Below are 23,689 nucleotides of genomic sequence, written 5' to 3' on the forward strand. Positions count from 1 at the left end.
TCAATCAAAACAAGCAATAAATACAAGTGAGTATTCATAATACGGCCAAGTAGATCAACATATGAAGTTGTGTGAAACCTTTAATATTACAGTTAATCAATTACAGATATTGGAGTTACGTTTCATGCAAATACGCTATAAGACACTGTAATATATTCAATTTCTGATTGGCTACTGTATATGACATCACAAAATTAGCTTTCAGCCAATCAGCAACGCGACTTATATGGCAAAGCAATATAAGATACTACAGTCAGTTTGCAACCACTACCCTACAGGTACAGCGATGCTGAAGTAGTACCGATGGTATACTGCTGTACTGCAAAAGACATGTCTCATCTGCATCACATTATGCAAACCACTGTGAAGTGCATGGGAAATGCATCTGTGTGCGCCCAACATGGAAATTACATGGAAAAAGCAATTCAAAAGAAGTTGTCAGTAACAGTGTGATATTTGCTGTGCCATTTTAAGCCCAAATAAAAATAAAGTTTTGTTACAGAAATTCTGATTGTCAAAATGTACGAGATGTAGTATAGAGCTAGGTACGGTATGGGTTAAAGTAACAATGGTGGTGGTGGTATTGTATACTATGGCCAACAAGAAATGTGTCACACATAAGATGCAATAATCACATCAAAGAATTTATACTGTTAAAGAAATAACTCTATAAAATGCTCCTCAAATGCGTGCTTGAAAAGCAAAGTAATATTACTTACTGCTTTTATCGATGCCAGTATTAAAATCTGTAGAGTCAAACTGCTCTCATGCTACCAGTCACTTAGTATTGTATTAAATATTTTTACACCTGTTATTCATGTAACACCACTCTCAATAAAATAACAATATTTTCCTCATTATTCTACATCTATCTTATTTCCCTCCAGTTCACATACTAAAGCAATCACATATAAAAGCCTGTACTGTTAATGTTTTCTTTTTCTTTTCTTCATGTTTGTTGTTTCTTCTCTTCAGGATTCTACTCCCCTTCCAACTTATCCTCCTTACCTTTGCTAATCTGGTTTATCTTCCCTATTCTTCTCAATGAGGTTACTAATAATGTTGACATTTGATCATCATTCCAGCCACTTTTTTCCCTATATACTCCTAACATCTGTTAAATCTGTGTTATCCTGTACTTAACCTATGACAGTGAGATATTTAGTAGTGCCAGTAACACACACATAGAAATACAGTGTGTGGGCTTTTAAATCCAGTACTATGTATTTCGCCTCCAGAAAGTGAATACTAGCCAGAAATTCTGTCTCTATTTATTTAATGTTTTGTCCCTGGAGTAATTTTTTCCTGTTTGTGCAAATCTTTGCTACTGCCACATGCAGAGCACGTCTTACGTACTTTTATCATGTTCTGAGTGCCTTTTTATTTCTCCTGGAGTGCTATCCATTTTTCCTTATTCACATTAAGATTTCATGCAGCGTTACGCTGTACCATTTACTGACAAGGATTTTAAAGGAACATTACTTTCACCAACTCGTAAAAAATTATTGCCTCAGAACAAAACATTAACTGAGCACTTATCTCAGTTTCTCACATAGTAATTTATTTTCTCTTTCAAAATTAATGGTACTTTTTTTCATATCTCTGCTCCATAAAATGAAACAATGCCAGTGACCCTATACAGCAGTATTCTGGCCAATATATACATACTTTTGAAATCATCCTTGGTATCAACTTGTCATAAGTTTGTTTTAACACTTACCTGAGTCAAAATCTGATATATATATGGTGACATAAGGCCTTTCTGGTGTCTTTCACTAGCAGTCCGCATAACTTCTGGTGGTACAGTAGGTAAAGTCACAGATTTTATTGGGGAATCCTCTTGATTTGTCATCCGTTTGTTCTGAAATGATAAGTAAAGTAATGCCTTATGAGATTACTTCAAGAAACATTGTAAAAGCTGAAAAGTCATAGAGGAAAAATAATATGCAAATTAAATCATTTTTATCACAAAGCAATCTTTTCCTGACATGCCGTTGCTGAGGTGACAAGTGGGTGGAAAAGTCTCACAAATCTGCAAGAGCTGAATTTATCAAAAGAAATATGTTAAAACATAAGCAAAAATTGTTAAACATCACAAAGTGACAAAAACAGCTGGTCAATAATTACGTTCAGTAGGTGCAACTCCCAGTACAAAGGATAACTGGTTGGAGGAAGATGGTGGTGGTGGTAGAGAGGGGGAGGGTGAAAGGGGGGGGGGGGAGGGACAGATCACTGTGTCAAGAGCAGAGCAGAGAAAGGCAAAAATAAAAGGAAAAGGGCTGAAGAGAGTAGGAGACCAAAGAATGAGGAGATAGTATATTAGTAAGTGCCATGTCAGCTTCATTTCAGATGTGGCAGACGGGACAGCGTCACTTTGGGTCGAAATTGTTCATGGCTTTTGCACCATGATAATCACCTCCCCATACTTCAATGCTCTTTCATGACTTTTTGGCAAAAGCAACTCTGTAACGATGACCCAGCCTCCACATTTGGTAAATAACACCCTGTATGGCTTTTTTCCTGTTTCCAAAAGTAAAGAGAACCTTAATGGGCCATATCTTACAAGCTTAGATGAGATTAAAAGTGCACTGCTGAAAGAGCTACGAGCTATCCCAAAGATAGTGTTTCAGAAGTGTTTTGGGGGTTGGGAGAAGTGCTAGAATAAGCAGATAATATATCATGGGGACTACTTTGAAGGAGATAACATTACTGTAGGCAAATAGACAAAATTACTCCCAAAAAAAGAAAATTCCCAATATTTTTTGAACACACCTAGCATGTGGCCTGCATAAGATAGATCATTATGAGAGTTGCAGCTAGAGTTGTGGCCAGTTTTTACACAACTTGTTTGTGTGTGAGATTTTTGGAGAAACTACTACCTACACAACAAGAGGAAACGACTGTGGTAAGAAAACATAGAAAACAACAGATTAGCTAAAATAACAGCACGGAGAAATGTGACTGGCTGACAACTTACAAAAACAAGGATGAACAACTCTGTAAAATACCTTAAAGGTGCTGAAACTGGAAGGAACACAAGAAATGCGAGAGAAGAACTAAGACTGCAGCATGGGGAAGTGTGACTGGCTGACCTCTTACAAAAAATGTGGGTGAGCCAGTCACGCCATTAACACATTAAGAACATTTCCCTAAAATTTTCGGGAACACGTTGGACGTATTACAAAACCTTAAAACTCCAAACAAATTTATTTGAATGTCACTTGAAGTAGAGGGCAGATCTGTCTGCAAATCTGCAATTGCCCTTTGGTCTGAAAATAACACACAGTCTCTTAAAATGGGTTGCACAGTGATCTGTACATCACATGCATCACACATTAGAGGGACCTCTCACTGAAGCAAGAAGCCATGCATCTTTAGGACTGTGGTCTATGCGAAGGCCAGTAAGGAGCCTGCGTGGCTCGGTGGTGGTACACCACAGCTGCATTGTGGACTAGACTAGATGCAGCTTATTGTCTGTCACTTCCTGCCATTCTTCTTCCTATCGTGAAACACAACAGCTAGGTGCTAGCATGCAGGGGAATGGCACACTGAACTAACTGAGGATCACAACATGCATCCTTGGCTGCTACATCAGCCCTTTCATTCTCTGCAATACCCATGTGCCCTGGCACCCAGCAGAAAGACATCTCCCTCTCCAGCCTTTGCATGTGGAGAAGGGCACCCTGAATATCCTGAACTACTTCACTGGCTGGTTACAAGTGTTGCAGAGACCGAAGGACACTCAGGGTGTCAGGAAAGATGAGAAATTTAGCAGGTATGGCACAGCTCATCTGCTCCAGCATCCTCAAGAGCGCGGATAATTTGGCATCGAAGACAGTGAAGTCTGGAGGCGACCAAATCTTGATGACATGATCAGGGAAAACAACAGGGCACACAGGGCTACCAATGGAATTGCCCTGCTTAGACCCATCTGTGAAAACAGCTAGACAGTGTAGCACTTATTGAAAATGTCAGAAAATATTGTATTACAAATATTTGCAGGAGTGCAATCTCTCTTGCACTGCACTAAATCTAAAATTACTTTGGGTCTCTGCAATAACCAGGGTGGCAGTCAGTTAAAACCCATGACTTGACCCTGTAGATGCCCCACACCAAGGGACTTCAATAGACACTTTCCATGGATCCGAAGCAGCCTCGATGCCCACGACCAACTGGTAACGATGTGTCTCATAAGTTGCTGCTGGATCGTAATTGGTGGTTCACCAGCCTCAGCACAGAGGCTGGCTATGGGGTTGGTCCTGTAAGTGCCCTTGGTCAACCTGATCCCTTCACAATATAGTATAGTGTCAATGATCTTCAGATGAGAAGGCCTCACTGACCTGTACACTGTGCACCCATAGCCCAGCTGTGATCACATGGAGGTCCTATAAAACTAGAACAAGTGCACCCTGTCTGCTCCCAAGACCTGTGCTAAGACACTTTGTGATGTTCAGTGTGTTCTTGGCCCTTGTCTTGAGGTACTTTGCATTTAGTTTGGAGTAAAAAATGAGGCCCAGAAAACTTAGGGGGGGTCTTTAAAAGGGACAATGGCGTCTCACATACACAGTTCTGAGAAATTAAAACTCCAATGGGAATGATTAAGACGAATACACATATACTTCTCTGCAGAAAGTGTAAAAGCAGTCTTTGCAGCATGCTCCACCAGCCTCTTCACTGTAAGTTGAAACTGGCAACTCGCTGCTTATTGGAGGAACAGCAGAAGACCACAAAATCATCCTCCAATAAGGAGCGTAGGATAGGACTACTACTTGTGGACATTATACTGTTAATGGCTACAGCAAAAAGAGCAGCAAAAAAACTACCCTGGGGAACATCATCCTGCACTAAACTATCTGACAGCACATCATCGACTCTGTACCTAAATAGGCATCTTGAGAGGCTGGATTGAATGTAGATAGGGTGGTGGCCACGAAAGCCCCACTGAGGTAGCTGGCTGAGAAAATTTTGCATCTAAGTAGTGTCATACGTCTTACAGGTGTCAAAGAATAGCCCTAGACAATGCTGTTTATATAGAATAGGTTTCTGGATTTACACAACTAGGAGGGTCAGTTTGCTGTATTTCCGCCTCTAGCAGGGTCAGGTTGCCAACAGTTGATTGCCATCTCTTGAATTCACACAGAGCAGCTAAGGAGCTGCTTGGTCTCTAATATTTTGACAAGATGACAGATGATCATGTGTGCTAGCTCATTTAGGTGACACTACGATAATACTGGGACATTTTCGGATCCGTCCTAGTTTGAGGGGAGAGATCGAAACTGCCTCTTGGCACGAGTCAGGCAACTGATCTGTCAGCCACATCAAATTAGACCATCATCAGAGGCTCTCATTAGACTCTTTTTGTAACTGCTGCAGCATGCTGTACTCGATCTGGTTGTGACTGTGACTGTGCACCATATCATGAGTATCCAAGTGTGCTGATTTCTGCACCCAGAACAAGAATGGGCAGTCGTACAGCTCTGAACTGGTGGGCCGAAAGTCCAACTCAACCCTCTCCACGGTGGCACCCATAAGAATGGAATACTGGATTCTGGTTGACAGCGGTGGTAGCCAGTGCAAAATGGTCTGCCACTGTATGCTCGATGTCTCCAGATGTTGTTTGGAGAAACCCCATTTCAACAACGCCGCTATAGGTAACCGACTGCCTACACTGGACATCCTCCTGATGGTTTCCCCACACTGTTGTAGAACAAGTGGAACGATTGACAGGAGTCCAGAAATGCTTGCCATAACCTTTTCTTACTTTCACATCACTATGAGGTTTTCTGACGTTGGGCAGCAGTTAAAAACATTGCAGAACTGCAAGCCTGGCAAGTAGGGGTCAAGCTCCACAATAAAAGATGAGCATTGAAGTCTCCCAGTAGGATAAATGGTCATGGAGGTGTTCTACAAGATATGTGAGAGCCTGAGTCAATCGTTTCCTGCAAACATAAGCACAGAGGGCTCTCCTGTGTTAGCAGTTTCAGTTCCTCCGAATGTCTCCTGAACCTTGTAGTGTTTCACTGCAGTATGAGAGCCATTTATCAAGGGGTAAGATTTTCACCCTGTCTCTCCGTCTTTGAGGGGAGCCTGCAATGGTAGGAGGTTCAGTCTTGGTGCAAGATCAGAGCCTCATGCCAACATTGAGTTCTATCAGCTGTGAAGCGAACTGAGAGAGACTTCTACATTGTCTAACTGCTTCCTACCTGTCTCCATCAGTGGCTGCCACTTTGTCTTTGATTTTGTAGCCTGCGGAGGCTTCAGAGCCACAACCGTGGCAGTGGTAGTGGTAGTGGCAGCCCTGGATGGTGGACCATACTGAACCTTTGGAGGGGCAGGGAGCTTTGCAACATTGGCTACTACGGCTTGCTCTAATGTTCTGTGGGGAGATATGGGCTTCGAAAATATAGCAGCAGCACAAGCACATTGATAAACGCAGATGCTAGTGCAGACACTAGCAACCCCCATTTGTGCAGCAGCATTGGTTTTCCGAACTAGCTGTTTAAGAACTGAAGCAAATAAGGTAATGAACGTGGAGGGCTGCATGACCTTATAGGTCTTTTTGGCCTCATCATATAGGATGCACTTGGTTGTTTTAATCTCCTGTATCTTTCTTTCCTCGAGGAAGGTAATGAAGTCCTTACTCCAGACAGCATGATCCCCAAAGCAGTTTACACACTTCAGAGGAGATGGATAATCAACTCCTTAGCGACTGGCCTTACCACATTTGCCACAAGTTGCTTCTCTTTTACAACTAAGGGTTGTGCACCCAATGCGCTGGCATTAAAACAGCACATTGGGTTGGGGACATAAGGCTGCATGTTTAAGCAAAGGAAACCTGCCTTAACAAGCTCTTGACGTGTTGTGCCGACAATGTCTTCTTCGGCCCACTCCACTTTCAATTTCTCTTTGGGGATGCATGACAACACCTTTCCTGTTTTTCAAAGTGTTGTGCAGCTCAGTTTTAATTGCATATTCTCCCGAGGCATGAAGCTTTCTGGAGGTTCTTTACTTGTTGGATGGAATTTCTACCAACAGCAGCCCAATGCACCATCACCTGACAGATTTTAAAGTGCCACCAATACAGTTTAAATCTTTTTGAATATAAAAAAGTGAAACTTCTTCAATGTTCCTGTTTGTTTTTAACCATTAAAAACAAATTCTGACTGTCAGCAAAGTTCTACAAACAGAGGGGTAGGCAGAATTCCTAAGGTGTATGCCATATTTTGACAGATCCATACCTAGCAAAACCGAGATTTTCTGGTTCACTGTATGTTTCCTTTATTTCATGATCTACCATCTATTTTAGAATCCTATGTATGATCTACAAGGTATAATTGGAATGCGTACTGATTGTAATTCTTCTTCTGTCTTATGTTTATGAATTTGCTGTACTGACAAGGGGAGGCTACAACGTTGGGATCATGGATTAACTTCAAGCTTTGTACATCTTTACTATGCCATAACAACATAATGTGCAAGTAGTAATGTGCACTAATGTGGAAATTCTGAAAAAAATCCCAAGAGAAGTTTTACGTGTCTATCATGAAACTAATGTTCCTACAAAGATGCTGGTTGTAAGAAGTCATTGCAGTCAAGCGGATAGCGTTCATGCTTGGCAAGAATGTCATTGATGAGACGAAGGTTCGGATTTTGATAACACTAATTTTTAAATCTATACGTTTTTCATCACTGGTCACATTATTTTATATGAAATTTGAGAGGTAATATAATAATAATAAAAAAAACATGTGCATGTGAAGTTGTGACGAATGTCATATGTTATTTGACTATTTTCTATTTTAATTAAATTTTCAGGGATGAGGGACAGGCTTGGAAAGCCCAAGTCAAACAGAGAGTCACCTTCATTTTTTGGCATATCTGCAATACAAGTGTATATCCTGTGATATTTAAAAAAAATAATAATAATAAAATAAAAATAAATAAATAAAAAAAAATTGCACCTACACTATTCGTTCTTGCTACATTAGCAACATCTCACCGCTATGCAGGTTAACTGCCAAATGGAGTCTGCCTCTGTGTCTGCAGCTTGAAACATAGATGTGCAAAGTAGCTCAGGGTACTTTACGAGATTGCTTGTGTATGGGATTTTGCAAATCACAACAGGCATACATTTGCAGGAAAACTATTTGTTTCTTCGTTTACTTGTCAACAGTTATAAATATGTTTGTTCTAATAATTATATCTAAAAACAAATATGATGTAACTTACCAAACGAAAGTATCTGCTTGTGTCTGTATATGTGCGGATGGATGTGTGTGCGTGTGCATGCGAGTGTATACCTGTCCTTTTTTCCCCCCTAAGGTAAGTCTTTCCGCTCCCGGGATTGGAATTACTCCTTACCCTCTCCCTTAAAACCCACATACCCACATCCTTTCGTCTTTCCCTCTCCTTCACTCTTTCCTGATGAAGCAACCGTGGGTTGCGAAAGCTTGAATTTTGTGTGTGTGTGTGTGTGTGTGTGTGTGTGTGTGTGTGTCTATCAACATACCAACGCTTTCGTTTGGTAAGTTACATCATCTTTGTTTTTAGATATATTTTTCCCACGTGGAATGTTTCCCTCTATTATGTTCTAATAATTAAATTTACTTAAAAATATTAAGTAGTCCAAGAAAATGAAACTCACTAAAACTTGATGTAAATACATGCAGTTTTTTGAAATTATATTACCTCTCAAATGTTATATAAATTAAACAATATGACCAGTGACAAAACAAATAGTTTAATAATTAAGTGGGAGTTGAATCGTGACCTCATACACATTTGTCGTGTGAAGCTCAAATGCTAATCACTTGACCACCTAAGCTCAGATACACAAGCCAAATAACTGACGCGTAAAACTTCTCTTGCGATTTTCTCAGAATTGCCAGAGTAGTGCACCTTACTACTTGCACATTATGTTGTTTTAATGGCCTGCTAAAGGTGTACAAAGTTTGAAGTAAATCTGTGATCCCAATGTCGTGGCCTCCGCTTGTGAGAAAAAAATGATGGTGTAAGTAGTGGTACTAACCAAATGTGAGGGGTGGTTGCCATGACAGTGATATTGAGAAGTTTATTGTGGAACAGTACTTGAGATAAACAATATCACACTCTTATTACTTCAGATAATGAGAAGCAGTAGTGACACTAAAAATTATAATTGTATCTGATAAGTCTTAGTTACTGTTTGGTCACTCAATGATGGCTGTAGTCCAAATACTATGCTGTTAGGTAAAGTGCTGGTACTTCATAAGTTGTCCTCTTTCAGGTGCATGTAGTATTCAAGATATTAATGAAGTGTTAATTAATTTTTAAATGGTAAAAGAATGAAAGCTTTGCTACCATTCAGATGAATCCCTTTTCGAGTTAAAGAGTACACATCAGCACCGTTGCCTGTGAGTTTATGCAGAGCATGATGACGATAACATGGGGGAGTGGAGTGGCAGGGGGTGACAGAACAGAGAAAGGGGACTCTGCTGCGAAAGGGTGATGGGTGGGGGATGTCCGTCTGATGGATTCAAATCACGTCCACCTGCTGTGTCTCCCTCCCATACTTCTATATTGCATATCTGCCGCCTCCCTCTATGTCTACGATTGAGTGGTTTATAAATCCCCTGTATCTTCAAATGCTTTTCCCTTACCCTGACAACTTTGTCTAATATTATGTTGAACAATAGTAGTGAAATGCCATCACCCTGCCTCACACCTGTTCTAACCTCTAAGTACTCTGATAATTCTGATAATTCTCCCACTACTAATTTTGGCTTTCATGTTCATTACTTTGCATTCGTTAGTTAACTGTTTTCTCATAGAGGTTTCTCCCTTCCAGTTCTGTGATGGTCAATCGATCGTAATATACCTTCTCGAAATTTATAAAGGTATATAGGGTCTCCCTCTTCTTGTTTGGCATCTCAGGACTGTTTTTAAATTATCTGTTCTGTACAGGAGCTTCTTGGTCTGAAACCAGCATTCCATTCCCCTAACTTGTTTCCCAGCTGTTATTATCTAGCAAGCACTGTGACAGAATTGTGAATGTGACAGGGAGTAAAGATATCCCTCTGTAACTGTTAACATCCGTCCTATCCCATTTCTTATGCACAGGGTATATAACTGCGCACTTCCATTCTTCTTGTATTACGCCGGACTCCCGTACATCATGTATGACATTTGTATGGTATTTGGCCCATCTTCCTTTAACACTTCAGCTACAATGTCATCTTCTCCTGCTGTTCTATTATTTTTCAGTTTCACGATTTCTCTCTCAACCTCCAATTCATCTGGTGCTTCTGACTTAGTATTTTTCTTGACCTTTTGGCTCCTTGGAAATCTTTTTGCCATTTCAGGACAATCAATAGCTGACTGAGTTCTCTTTGTTGTTCAGTGCCAGTTGTCCATCTTTTTTTTCTGTAACAGAGATTTTGTGGTTAGTCTCCTACAATTCTAATGTTAAGTGTCTCGTAGAAGCTCTCCTGTTATGGTTTTGGAAATTCTCTTCTATTCCCTTTAATTGATCTTTTGACTCTGTCGATGTCTCATGTTGTGTGATTTCTTGTCTCTATGTATGCTGCCAGATGAACTTCTGTTTCATCATTATTCCAATAGCCGTATGCTGTTTTCCTACTCTCAACTGTTTTATTGTGTGTCATTCCACATGAATGTGTCTTCTTTTTGACTAGAAGAATTTCCTCATTCATTTTACTGGTTACCTTATCTTCGTATTTTTTCCAGGTTGTGGCTGCCTCTACCTTCCATTCCTTTGCGATACTTGATTTTAATTCTGTCAAATCAAACTTTGATATCACTGTGGTCTTCTTATTCATTCTATTTGGTGTTAACCCAAGTCTGATTCTAGTAAGATAATGATCTGAGTCTATGTTTGCCCTTCTTCTGACTTGCACATTTATGATTTCTCTGTGGTTCTTGGGTCTAATTGCTACGTGGCTGATTTGGTATTCTCCTAAAGTTTTGACCACTGATCATCTCCACATTTTGGTTTTCTTGATTCCCCCCCCCCCCCCCCCCTTTAAGTGAGTCGACATTGCCCCCATAAAGTGACAGTAACATTGCTTGACCAGTCTCCGGCCTTTTTTGTTAATGAGTTTGTCTCTAGGCTACTGTCCTATCATTCCTTGGAATTTCTTTCCCCTGTCTAATCATGAGTTTAAATCATCAATAAAAATTTCAACATGTCCTTTACAAATTTTTCTCATTGATTTCTGTAGTTTGTCCTAGAACTTATAGACTCCTTTGTCTCAACTGTTATCTTGGTTTACTGGTGCTTGTACATTGTAATCGTGTATGATTTACAAGCACATTTGAGCCTCATCATCATCGGTCTGTTACTGAGTGGAAGATAATTTTGTTGACTGCAAAAGCTGTTCCCAGGAACGGAGCTCCTCTGCATATTTCCCTGCCTGTTTTGCTCTTGAACAGTCTCGAATCGCCGAAGCCTATAATCTTCCCTATTATTCAAGATTCTTAGATTCCCAATTTCAATCTTTATTCAGCATCTTTTTTAATCCTTATGATTTACCTGCTCCGATTAGCAAGTTGACATCCAGTGTTCCTTTGAATATCTTCCCTTTGGTGGAAAGTTTGGCAACGCTCTCAGACTCCCTCTGTTTTTGTGGTAAGTTGAACTTCCCAGAATTCGATGTCAGGTTGCAGTGCTATGATGGGCACCAGTGGACTGGTTACCACCTGAGGTATTGACAGTATTATTATTATTATTATTATAAGCATTTATAATTGCTGTACTGGGAGCAGCACTTCCTGAATTTAATTTCTATTTATAGAATCATTATACAGGCACTACAAATTTGATGGCCCAGAGTTCAATTCTGAAAGCCCTGTCATTCACTTATTTTTGTCAAGCCTGGTAATGACATGTATATGCAAAAAATAACAATTTGCATCATTCTCAAAGTCCACATTAAGCTATAGGTCCTACTGTCTTTCAACATATCTTCTTTCTTCCTTCCCACCGCAAGGCTTTCACAAAATATATCTTTTAAAACACATAAATGAAAGTTTTGCACAGTGACAACACAATAATATTTTCTCAGAAGTTTTGTTGCATCAATTTGCAGAATGATCGCAATGCTTCAGAAGACAATCCAAAAGGGTTTTGCCCTTCGATCAGGTCAGTACCCCATGTTGGGAGCAATGAGACAGGGATGACAATTTGCTGCATTTCATGAGCCAGTGATGGACTGCGTGAGTAACTTGTCGCCCATGTAAACACAGGGGCAGTTCACTGAAAATGGAGCCACCACTGTGGTTATTTAAATGGCTGCTACCACGGACACTACACAAGGAGATGGACTGTGAGATAGCAGCACTTTACCAGAAAACAAGAGGAGTGTATATGCTTTATGAAATGCAACAGACACACTGTAAAACTGAAATGGCAAGACAGTTGAGAAACTTTTGTTGGTCTGTGAAAATACCTGTGCTCGTGACAAATGACAAGTTTTATTGTTAAGTTATTTTTTCTGGGTACTCAAACTGGTTTGACTGACTGACTGACACACACACACACACACACACACACACACACACACTGTACACAAAGTGTAATTAATTGCTTACATACTAGATAAGCACACGATACTATATTTTTGAAATTTATGTTTTCAAAAACAGATTACCATTTTGGCACTGCTGTTCTCCATCAATGTAACTTCAATACAATATTTCACTAGACAGCATAGATTTACTATTATGATTCCAGATTGTCTTCAACTTTTACACTTCACAGACTGGGAAAAACCAGTAATTATTAGTGAGTCCACCGGTTATAATATGCCATTATACATGAGAATATGAGGGCTGAAATCAATACATACCTCAGGAGTACGACTAGGAGATGTGGCACTTGAGCTACTACTGGAGCTTGACACACTAATAATCAGAGTTCCCGAGTGTCCTCCATTGACAGTACTAACTGAATTGGTACCTGTGAATTTAAAATATATGTATAAATGACATTGTGAAGCCTACAACACAAATGAAGAAAGGAAAGATAACTAATTTTACCAAACAGTAAATGATACTATGTATTTAAGCGATGTGCATGTTAATTCGTCACCAATGGAAAATTATGGATAAATGGTGAATGAGTATCCAATCATGATTCACAAAAACATAAAATCATTTTCACACTGACCTCTATAATAATGAAGTTATTATTGTCAAAATCAAAAGCTATGTAACTAACTATTAAATATTTTTATATCCAAGAATTTTTGCATAGCTGCAGAGTTAATGAAGCATCACTTATCTGCCCTGCAAGCTTTCCAAGTGTAGCTGGACTGTCTTTACTACTGGCACCTATACAGTCATAAAGTGATTCAAAAATTTAGTACAATTTGTGCTTATTTGTACCTTGTGACACTGATCAAGAGACGTGCTTCGAAAATCAGCCACAATTTACAGCTCACACTTCACAGATGAACTGGAGCATCTTGAGAGAACATGCATAAAAGATGAAATGAAATGACTTTGCGGCACAAGTGATATGCACAAATAAACAGTGCACCACTCCCACATAGACCTACATGATCTGCAATAATCATCAGTCAGGGAAGCTTTCACCTAATCTGGTGGCAGGCATCACAATATTAATAAATGATCAGAATAAAAACACCTCTTTAAAAAAATCAAGCAATTAAACAGATTTTATGAATTACCTGTATCGAAAACATAGTTGTCTAGGTTGATTAATTTGTTTGTCAGTCATTAGCCAACCACTTCCTTGACTACTAAATCCCAGAAAGATATAACATTTTATTTCACTGTAGTCTGATTTTTTACTTGACTGGACTGCTCCTGACACCTATACACCAATGGCAGCCTGGCACTGGTGGCTCTCACTATGCTGACACTTCTGCTGCACTGTGCTGCATAAAGCACTGTGCTAGCAAGTCCTTAATGAGCCACCGTAGTAAGAGATTCGGGTGACTGTTAGCCTCACATGCCTGACTATGTATGACAAAGGTTGTCTAAAGAGGAGCAGCACATTCCTAGGACACTTTCAAAGTGTCTGTCATGGCATGATTATAAGCCGTCAGTCACATGAATTCATGTGTTTCTTGAGGGAATATTGTGTATGAGGGAGGGAGGGATGGATGGATGCAGAAGTGCTTCTCGTTCCTTTGGATAAAGTGGTGGAGCAAGCTGCAATTGCTCTACAAATCAGTGAATGATCAGTAACAAGATTCGGCAAGGAGAAATTCATGAAACAAGAATCAGGTGAGTCATATCAATTGGTGACACCTGGGATGAAGAGATGCCTCAGAAGAAGGATCACAAAAGTTGACACTTTTTCAGGAAGATATGATTCATTATGGAATATATGCATACTATTCAAGGAGCATCCAACACTTAAGAAGCTACATACCACCCTTGTAACAGCAAACCTGTTTCAAGGTAGTAAATTGCCTTTGTTATGAGTTGTGAAAAGTTAGGACTCCACTATAAATCTATTTTTGGCTGCAAGTTATTAATGGGATGCCAAGGTATAACAGCCTGAGATTGTCACTTTCTTAGCGCGTTACTAGGGACAAATTTTGATGATGATGTTTGGTTTGATGAAGCATGGCTGAATGAGGTACATAGTCAAAAAGTAAAAAGGGGGAGGCTGAACTGATGATACCATCAGTGGTAGTGTGGCAGATCTGACTGGCAGAGGGAAGAGAATAATTGTACAACTTGCCAGAAATTTAAAAAGTTTCATTCCTAATTGTCTGCCCACATTCACTTCAAATAAGACCACTGACTACCACAAAGTGATGAACCACAATATGAAGATAGTTTGAAAAGGTCTCTGAGTGGAATAGAAAGAAATGATTTCAGTCAGTAAAAGTTTTTTATTTTATTTTTCAATGTAGTCTCTTTGTACACTAATGGATTTAGTCTGGCAATGTTCAAATGCCTTGATCCCATCTTGAAAATATGGTTCCCTGAGGCCAGCGAAATACCCGTCAACTTTGGTGTCAGTTCTTCATTTGAAGATAATCTCCCTAAACAGAGGAAAGTTTTGAGCTTGGGGGAGAGATGGTAGCCTGATGGAGCTGTGGACAATTCGTATATGAGTGCATGTATTTCTGCTATGCCAATGACACTTGTGTGTGGGTGTGCATTGTCTTGCCAAACAAGACCCCTTTTTGCATATCTTTTGCTGTAGGTGGGTCCAAGAAAGCTGATGCCATGACCTTCCCAGCTGCCTTTGCTTTTATGATAGAGAATCAACATGTTTCCACTGCTCTGACTGTCGTTTTGTCTCTGTTGTATAGTAGTGGACCCAAGTTTCTTTTGTACCACTTGTCAGAAATTAAAAAGTTTCATTCCTAACTGTCTGCTCTCATTCAGTTCAAATAAGACCCCTGACTGCCACAAAGATTTTTACCTGTGCAAAAAATCTTGTTGGTTTCTCTGCAAATAAGTGAAATATTGTTCGAACATTTCTACTCTGATGCATTTCTGATCCTACGTTAAGAATTGTAGCACCCATCTAGCACATCTAACAGATAATGTTCTCATATTCCATTCCAATGGTAAAATATGATATGCTCTTTCATTTGACATCCCTACAGCTTCAGCAGTTTCTTGCACTTTCAGTCGGTGATCCTCTGTGACCATTTTGCGCCATTTTTCTATAATTTCTGAGGTGCACTGGCACGTATTGGCCAACCAGTAAACAGACCAAATTTAAACTCATTTGTTCACTTGGCAACAGCTGAATATGAAGGTACTAAGTCCTTCAGTGTATTCTGAAAATCGACATGAATTTCCTTTGCTTTCATACTTTACTTTATGAAGTAATTAATAACTGCTAGAGTCTTGATTTTTTCCATCTTAATGACTTACTACATGGGAACAACAACAGAGAGATGTTTGCACCACAGATCTCTACCCAGAGCACTCATGCATGATGTGTGTATGCATAAAAGTTGAGCTATTACCACACAGGAACCTTGTTGTGCTAGATTTGATATCTGGTGGTGATTTTGTGATCTTTTTGAACTAACCTGGTATGTTTGTGAAATGGTTTGAAGACTCAGTGCCTCAAAAGTTAACAAAAAACTCTAACTGCTATGGATAACACCCCATCAATCAGTTATATAACATAAAGCACCCACATAAAAAAAAGTTTTCTTGCTGGATAAATGTAAAACAAGGTTTGACATTAACTTGAGAAGAGCAGAATTATTAGAACTTGTGTCACAACACAAGCCAAAGAAACCAGTTAATCTTGTTGGTGAAATGGCAAAAGGTAAAAACATGAAGTGCTCAGACTGCCCACCTACCATCGCCATTGCAATCAATAGAATCCATTTGGTCTTGGGTCAAACAACATAGTACAACAGAGAACAAAAAAACTCACATTGACTGAAGTGAAATGCAGTCTGAAGGAGGCAATTGAAAAAATGGCACCAGAAGATTGGAAAAAGTAGTGAATCATGTGAAACGAGTGATACAGGAAGCATGGAATAATTAATGTATATTACAATAGTGCATTGAAGATTTGATTATATCTGTCAATATGAACTGTGAAACTGATAGTTATACTCCCTCTGAATCAAGCGGAATTTTACCTCTATACAACTAGTGTATAGCGTACTTTAATAAACCTCTTACTTCCTTTAAATCTAGTGTTTGTGAATTCATTTCTATCAGTTTCTCTTTCCTGTTGTGAGAAAAAGTAATACTGTTTCAGCCAGCTGCCATCATCATCTTATGGAAAGTTAAAACTGCATTTTAAACACATCAAGGTGCTATCTGAATGAGTGCAACAGTTTCCAAGACATGCAGTTGCAAGAAGAAAACTTTTTCAGGTGTAAAAACTTCTCCTATTCCAATTACCAACCTAACATTGGCACTAATTAAAATTAAGAAATTATTTTTGACATGCTTAGAGATGCTAATGAGAGTGATACCATAAATGAGTTCAGAATGGTTGTGTTATTTTTGTAGGAGATAGATAATTTAACCTTCATACTTGTTAAATATTGACAGAACTGTATAAAAATGCAGTTTACGAAGCTTGTACACAGGAAACGCAGAGTGAGGCATCTGGCAATCATTGCTGAGAATTCAATAGTCTTTTTAAGATACTGTGTGGTAAGTCTTAGCTGTTTACAAATGGGAGAATTCTATGTTTAAAAAGCAATTAACATAACTCTGATCCAAATTAAAATAAGGGACACATTTCTGACATGCTGCAGATGCACTCTAATGGCTGACATGACAATGCCGCAACTCAAGACCTCAAATGTCAGGAATCAACTAGTTTAAATCAGATTATAAATGACCTGTGGCTTGCAGCTTTTCATCGCAGGATGGACTGCTTACATGCAGTGTTTGCACCACCTATTCACATTATTTTATCTTTGATGCATGCTCTTGATCTCCCAAGAGCATGTGACCAATTACACTGGCAGCTCTTCTTTTAATTCAACATGTTCAAAAAAAAATCTGCACTTTGTTCCTCAATATATTTACTACATTAAAAACTTTAATAAAGAAATTGTCCTTCTGACTCTCAAATTCATTAGCTACAGTAATTATATAATAGCTACTGCTTTAACATTTTAAACAGAAACAAACATTGGAAGCTGAATCACGTAAAACATACATCCTGATAATCAGAAAGAAATATGAACTTCAATCTTCATGAGTAAAATTCTTATGTCTTAATCACTGTGGTATTTCACTTAGCCCAATGAAGTCACAATTTTTTTAATCAGAGCACCTAAGCTCTTCTAGCAGCAGTGGCGGCTGCTGTGTAAGAGCACAAGAGCATGCGAAAGCCCTAACTTTCGACCCCTCGTGGTTTTTTTGTTATTTTTCTTTGAATGGTGTTAAACATAACAGAGATTCTGCAGTCTGAGAGATACGGCACTTAAATCTACCGTGCTACTGCTTCTCTAGACTCCTTGAAACTTGGCATCAGAGTCATGAGCACACCTTCACCTGTGCACATTTTAAGGATCCTTTGCACATGAGCAATTCGCATGACGTAATTGCCTTATGGTCCAAATACGAACAGATATGATAAACAACGTGCATCATTCACGATATGGAGAGCTATCCCTTGCCACTCAACTAGAAGTTTACATCAGTGCCACCAGGTGGTAGCACACTGCAGCTGACTTATTCCCCTTCGCTTGGCATAAATCCTGCTAGATGGTAGCACACTCCTCAGATACGCTAATTCACTCACTATATAGTAAAATTAGATCGGACGTCCGTATATGTTAAAGTTTTACCAACAGTAAACCTATTTTGTGGGTTTCTGAATGAGTTATAGAATATTAAGTTATGAATTTTACCATACACTAATCCATTTCAGGCAGTGAGAATCATAAGGGTCTAAAGTAAATCACCATCAATTGTGAGATTGTAGCATTTATTCACATTTCTGAAATCTGTTGATCTTATGATGAGTCAGGTATATCTGTGCTGTAGGTCCACATTGTTCATATGAAGATTCACGAAAAGCTGTATCACTGGTTTCACTGATATTCACTTCTACATCTACATCTACATTTATACTCCGCAAGCCACCCAACGGTGTGTGGCGGAGGGCACTTTACGTGCCACTGTCATTACCTCCCTTTCCTGTTCCAGTCGCGTATGGTTCGCGGGAAGAACGACTGTCTGAAAGCCTCCATGCACGCTCTAATCTCTCGAATTTTACATTCGTGATCTCCTCGGGAGGTATAAGTAGGGGAAAGCAATATATTCGATACCTCATCCAGAAACGCACCCTCTCGAAACCTGGCGAGAAAGCTACACCGCGATGCAGAGCGCCTCTCTTGCAGAGTCTGCCACTTGAGTTTATTAAACATCTCCGTAACGCTATCACGGTTACCAAATAACCCTGTGACGAAACGCGGCGCTCTTCTTTGGATCTTCTCTATCTCCTCTGTCAGACCGATCTGGTACAGATCCCACACTGATGAGCAATACTCAAGTATAGGTCGAACGAGTGTTTTGTAAGCCACCTCCTTTGTTGATGGACTACATTTTCTAAGCACTCTCCCAATGAATCTCAACCTGGTACCCGCCTTACCAACAATTAATTTTATATGATCATTCCACTTCAAATCGTTCCGCACGCATACTCCCAGATATTTTACAGAAGTAACTGCTACCAGTGTTTGTTCCGCTATCATATAATCATACAATAAAGGATCCTTCTTTCTATGTATTCGCAATACATTACATTTGTCTATGTTAAGGGTCAGTTGCCACTCCCTGCACCAAGTGCCTATCCGCTGCAGATCTTCCTGCATTTCGCTACAATTTTCTAATGCTGCAACTTCTCTGTATACTACAGCATCATCCGCGAAAAGCCGCATGGAACTTCCGACACTATCTACTAGGTCATTTATATATATTGTGAAAAACAATGGTCCCATAACACTCCCCTGTGGCACGCCAGAGGTTACTTTAACGTCTGTAGACGTCTCTCCATTGATAACAACATGCTGTGTTCTGTTTGCTAAAAACTCTTCAATCCAGCCACACAGCTGGTCTGATATTCCGTAGGCTCTTACTTTGTTTATCAGGCGACAGTGCGGAACTGTATCGAACGCCTTCCGGAAGTCAAGAAAAATAGCATCTACCTGGGAGCCTGTATCTAATATTTTCTGGGTCTCATGAACAAATAAAGCGAGTTGGGTCTCACACGATCGCTGTTTCCGGAATCCATGTTGATTCCTACATAGTAGATTCTGGGTTTCCAAAAACGACATGATACTCGAGCAAAAAACATGTTCTAAAATTCTACAACAGATCGACGTCAGAGATATACGTCTATAGTTTTGCGCATCTGCTCGACGACCCTTCTTGAAGACTGGGACTATCTGTGCTCTTTTCCAATCATTTGGAACCCTCCGTTTCTCTAGAGACTTGCGGTACACGGCTGTTAGAAGGGGGGCAAGTTCTTTCGCGTACTCTGTGTAGAATCGAATTGGTATCCCGTCAGGTCCAGTGGACTTTCCTCTATTGAGTGATTCCAGTTGCTTTTCTATTCCTTGGACACTTATTTCGATGTCAGCAATTTTTTCGTTTGTGCGAGGATTTAGAGAAGGAACTGCAGTGCGGTCTTCCTCTGTGAAACAGCTTTGGAAAAAGGTGTTTAGTATTTCAGCTTTACGCGTGTCATCCTCTGTTTCAGTGCGATCATCATCCAGGAGTGTCTGGATATGCTGTTTCGAGCCACTTACTGATTTAACGTAAGACCAGAACTTCCTAGGATTTTCTGTCAAGTCGGTACATAGAATTTTACTTTCGAATTCACTGAACGCTTCACTCATAGCCCTCCTTACGCTAACTTTGACTTCGTTTAGCTTCTGTTTATCTGAGAGGTTTTGGCTGCGTTTAAACTTGGAGTGGAGCTCTCTTTGCTTTCGCAGTAGTTTCCTAACTTTGTTGTTGTACCACGGTGGGTTTTTCCCGTCCCTCACAGTTTTACTCGGCACGTACCTGTCTAAAACGCATTTTACGATTGCCTTGAACTTTTTCCATAAACACTCAACATTGTCAGTGTCGGAACAGAAATTTTCGTTTTGATCTGTTAGGTAGTCTGAAATCTGCTAAACAGATACACCTTCCTCCCTTTTTTTATATTCCTATTAACTTCCATATTCAGGGATGCTGCAACGGCCTTATGATCACTGATTCCCTGTTCTGTACATACAGAGTCGAAAAGTTCGGGTCTGTTTGTTATCAGTAGGTCCAAGATGTTATCTCCACGAGTCGGTTCTCTGTTTAATTGCTCGAGGTAATTTTCGGATAGTGCACTCAGTATAATGTACTCGATGCTCTATCCCTACCACCCGTCCTAAACATCTGAGTGTCCCACTTAATGTGATATCACCAGTGTGTGCTTTAGGCCCTTATGCATCTCAGTGTCTCATTTGTATTCTACTCAAATGACCATGTTGGTAGATATTACTACTAGAGTTTAACCATTTCCACAAATAGCTGTGTGTGTTTGGAGGGGTTGTTTACTGTGCTGGAATCGGCTTTCATGTGCAGTGTAAACATGAATTACGTTGAATCTATTTTAACACTGGGGTGATAACAGAAAAGTAAAGCTCTGAGGATGTGTCTTGAGTCGGGCTTGGGTAGCACTTGTCTGCAAAAGACAAAGGTCCCAAGTTTAAGTCTTGGTTCGGCAGACAGCTTTAATTTACAAGGCAGTTTCATATCAGTGCACACAATAAGTGTGACTACAAGCAAACATTTAACAAGGGAAGTATTTAGTTGGCACAAGTTGTCGTGTGGGCACAGCATTAGACTAAGTGATTTTCAGCTCAGAAGTAAATTCGTGAACTTATAGATCTATTAGGGATCTTTTAGGTTTGTCCAAAAAAATGGAAAAGGATGAAAACACACTCACACAAAAATGCAAAATGGAGAGTTGCGAAAGTTTACACATTATTTTGTTACTGTCCTAAACTGTACTTTATTATGTGCAAAGCAACAAAATTTCACAAAAACAATTCTTTCTATTGTCAGAAAGTTATGAATCTTATTATTATTATTATTATTATTATTATTATTGGCAGAGACTGTGGTTGTACAAACTTGTTGATATACATAACTGTTATACAGCAGATACTATTAATTTCACACTTGCAAATCTATCTGAATCTAAAAATTTGTGAACACCCAGAATGTATACTCAGGAGCTGTCACTGTGTAGTATTGTAAGATATTTGGCCACTACTCACTTTCCATCAAGACACGAGTACACACATATCAGATTTGTACTCCACAAGTTACTCTATGGTGTTTGATGGAAAGTGTGTGGCGTACCAATATCTAGGGATAGGAATAGTTCTCACAAATGATAGCATGAGAAATAATGTGAATTCAGCAGTATTTGTGAACAAAACATGAAATAGTGGATTGGCTATCACCTGGGGTATTGACAGTATTATTATTATTATTTTAAGCATTTATTTTTGCAGTACTGGGAATGACACCACCTGAATGTAATCTTCCATTTATAGAATCCTCATACAGAGACTATAAATTTGATGGTCCAGAGTGCAATTATGAAAGCCTTGTCTTTCACTTGATTTTGTCAAGCCTGGTAATGACATGTATATGTGAAAAATAACAATTTGCATCATTGCTCAAAGTCCACATTAAGCTGTAGGTCCCACTGTCTTTAAACGTATCTTCTTGCTTCCTTCATACCACAAGGCTTTCACAAAACATATGTCTTAAGATAACCAAATAAAAGTTTTACACAGAGTCAACACAGCAATAATTTCTCAGAAGTCTTGTTGCCTCAATTTGCAGAATGATCACAATGTTTCAGCAGACAATCCAAAAGGGTTTGCCCTTCGATCAGCTTGGTACCCCATGTTGGAAGCAATATGATAGGGATGATCATTTGCTGCATTTCATGGGCCAGTGATGGACTGCGTGAGTAACTTGCCGCCCGTGTTTGATGGAAAGAGTGTGGTGTACCAATATCTGGGACAGGAATATTTCTCACAAATGCTGGCATGACAAATAACTTGAATTCAGCAGTATTTGCAAACATAACATGAAATCCTCAGATTTTACAAGATATCACAAAATGTGGCATTTACCCTGCCACATGTAAAAATTTTATAAGTCTGGAAGCAGCAGTTTACTGATATTGGTAAACAACTGTTATTTAATGTTGAACCTGCATCTTTATTTTTGTTCTCTAGGCTCAGGTATGAATACAACCATAAAACCATCATTTTCAGTTTAAAACTTGATGTCTGAGTGTAGGGTCAGCTTGTAAGAGCTTTACCTGCCAAAGCCCAATTTCCTTGTCTTTTTGAACAACACATCAGAGGAAAAATGTCATGTTTTGAGGAATTCTTTAGTGCTCTTTTCCTTTTGGTGTTTTAAACAAGTAATCAATATTGTGCCTCATTGTTTTGCTTCTTTCAGTTACTTGGGCTACACTGTAAAAATAATATTGAATACATATTGATGTAGACATTCTCAGTGTGTTCTACCACCAGAAACAAGTTTGCTTGATGTCACGTGCCCTGTTTTGTGACTGGTTGATGGAAACAAACCAAGCAGGTAGCATATTAATTTGGATGTGTTGGAAGATGAAGTGCCATAACAGACAGTTTTCATATTTATAATGTATGGAAGGTTCTGGTTGAGAATTATGAATTATTTAGGAATAAAGGAGACAATTCACCGAAAGGCAGAAGCACTGCATCATTCTAAATAATTCGTAATTCTCAACCAGAACCTTCTGTACATTATTATACTGCTAGTGGCTCCCATCCATCCAAACCTAGGTGTTGTTGATCCTTCTTACTGTCACTTATCTAGCTGCCCCCTCTTGTCCATACATTTGTTTCTCTTATGTTTCTTCCCTCCCGTCTTTATGACACACTCCGTAATGGCTGCGACAAATGTGGTCACATGCCATGCGACTCCTGGTAACAGTGTAACACACTTCTACCAACACAAAATCCTTACCTCCTTCACATACCACTCCCGAACTTCCTAACCTTGTTTTCTGTTCCTCTCTTATGCTGGACGACAGATCACATGCAAAAGAATTTATTTTGCACGCCTGACAATATATGATGTGCGCTCAGATATACTTCAGTCACAATACTACCCCTTCTCCCCAAAACTCTCCTTACACTCATCATTGTTACTC

The 23,689-nt window shown here is 39.4% G+C and overlaps 1 protein-coding gene across 1 annotated transcript in view; it reads right to left on the minus strand.

Annotated features, from left to right (window-relative positions):
• The window catches only part of LOC126471227 (constitutive coactivator of PPAR-gamma-like protein 1 homolog), a 211,639-nt gene that overhangs the window by 80,626 nt on the left and 107,324 nt on the right, over positions 1 to 23,689 (minus strand). The window contains exons 10-11 of the mRNA XM_050099350.1: positions 12,846 to 12,955; positions 1,721 to 1,861 (exon numbers count right to left, since the gene is read on the minus strand). Coding sequence (XP_049955307.1) covers positions 1,721 to 1,861; positions 12,846 to 12,955 — 251 coding nt within the window. The remainder of the gene's footprint in view (positions 1 to 1,720; positions 1,862 to 12,845; positions 12,956 to 23,689) is intronic.

This window comes from Schistocerca serialis, chromosome 3 (assembly GCF_023864345.2).
Source record: "Schistocerca serialis cubense isolate TAMUIC-IGC-003099 chromosome 3, iqSchSeri2.2, whole genome shotgun sequence".
Classification (NCBI taxonomy): Eukaryota; Metazoa; Arthropoda; class Insecta; order Orthoptera; family Acrididae; genus Schistocerca; species Schistocerca serialis.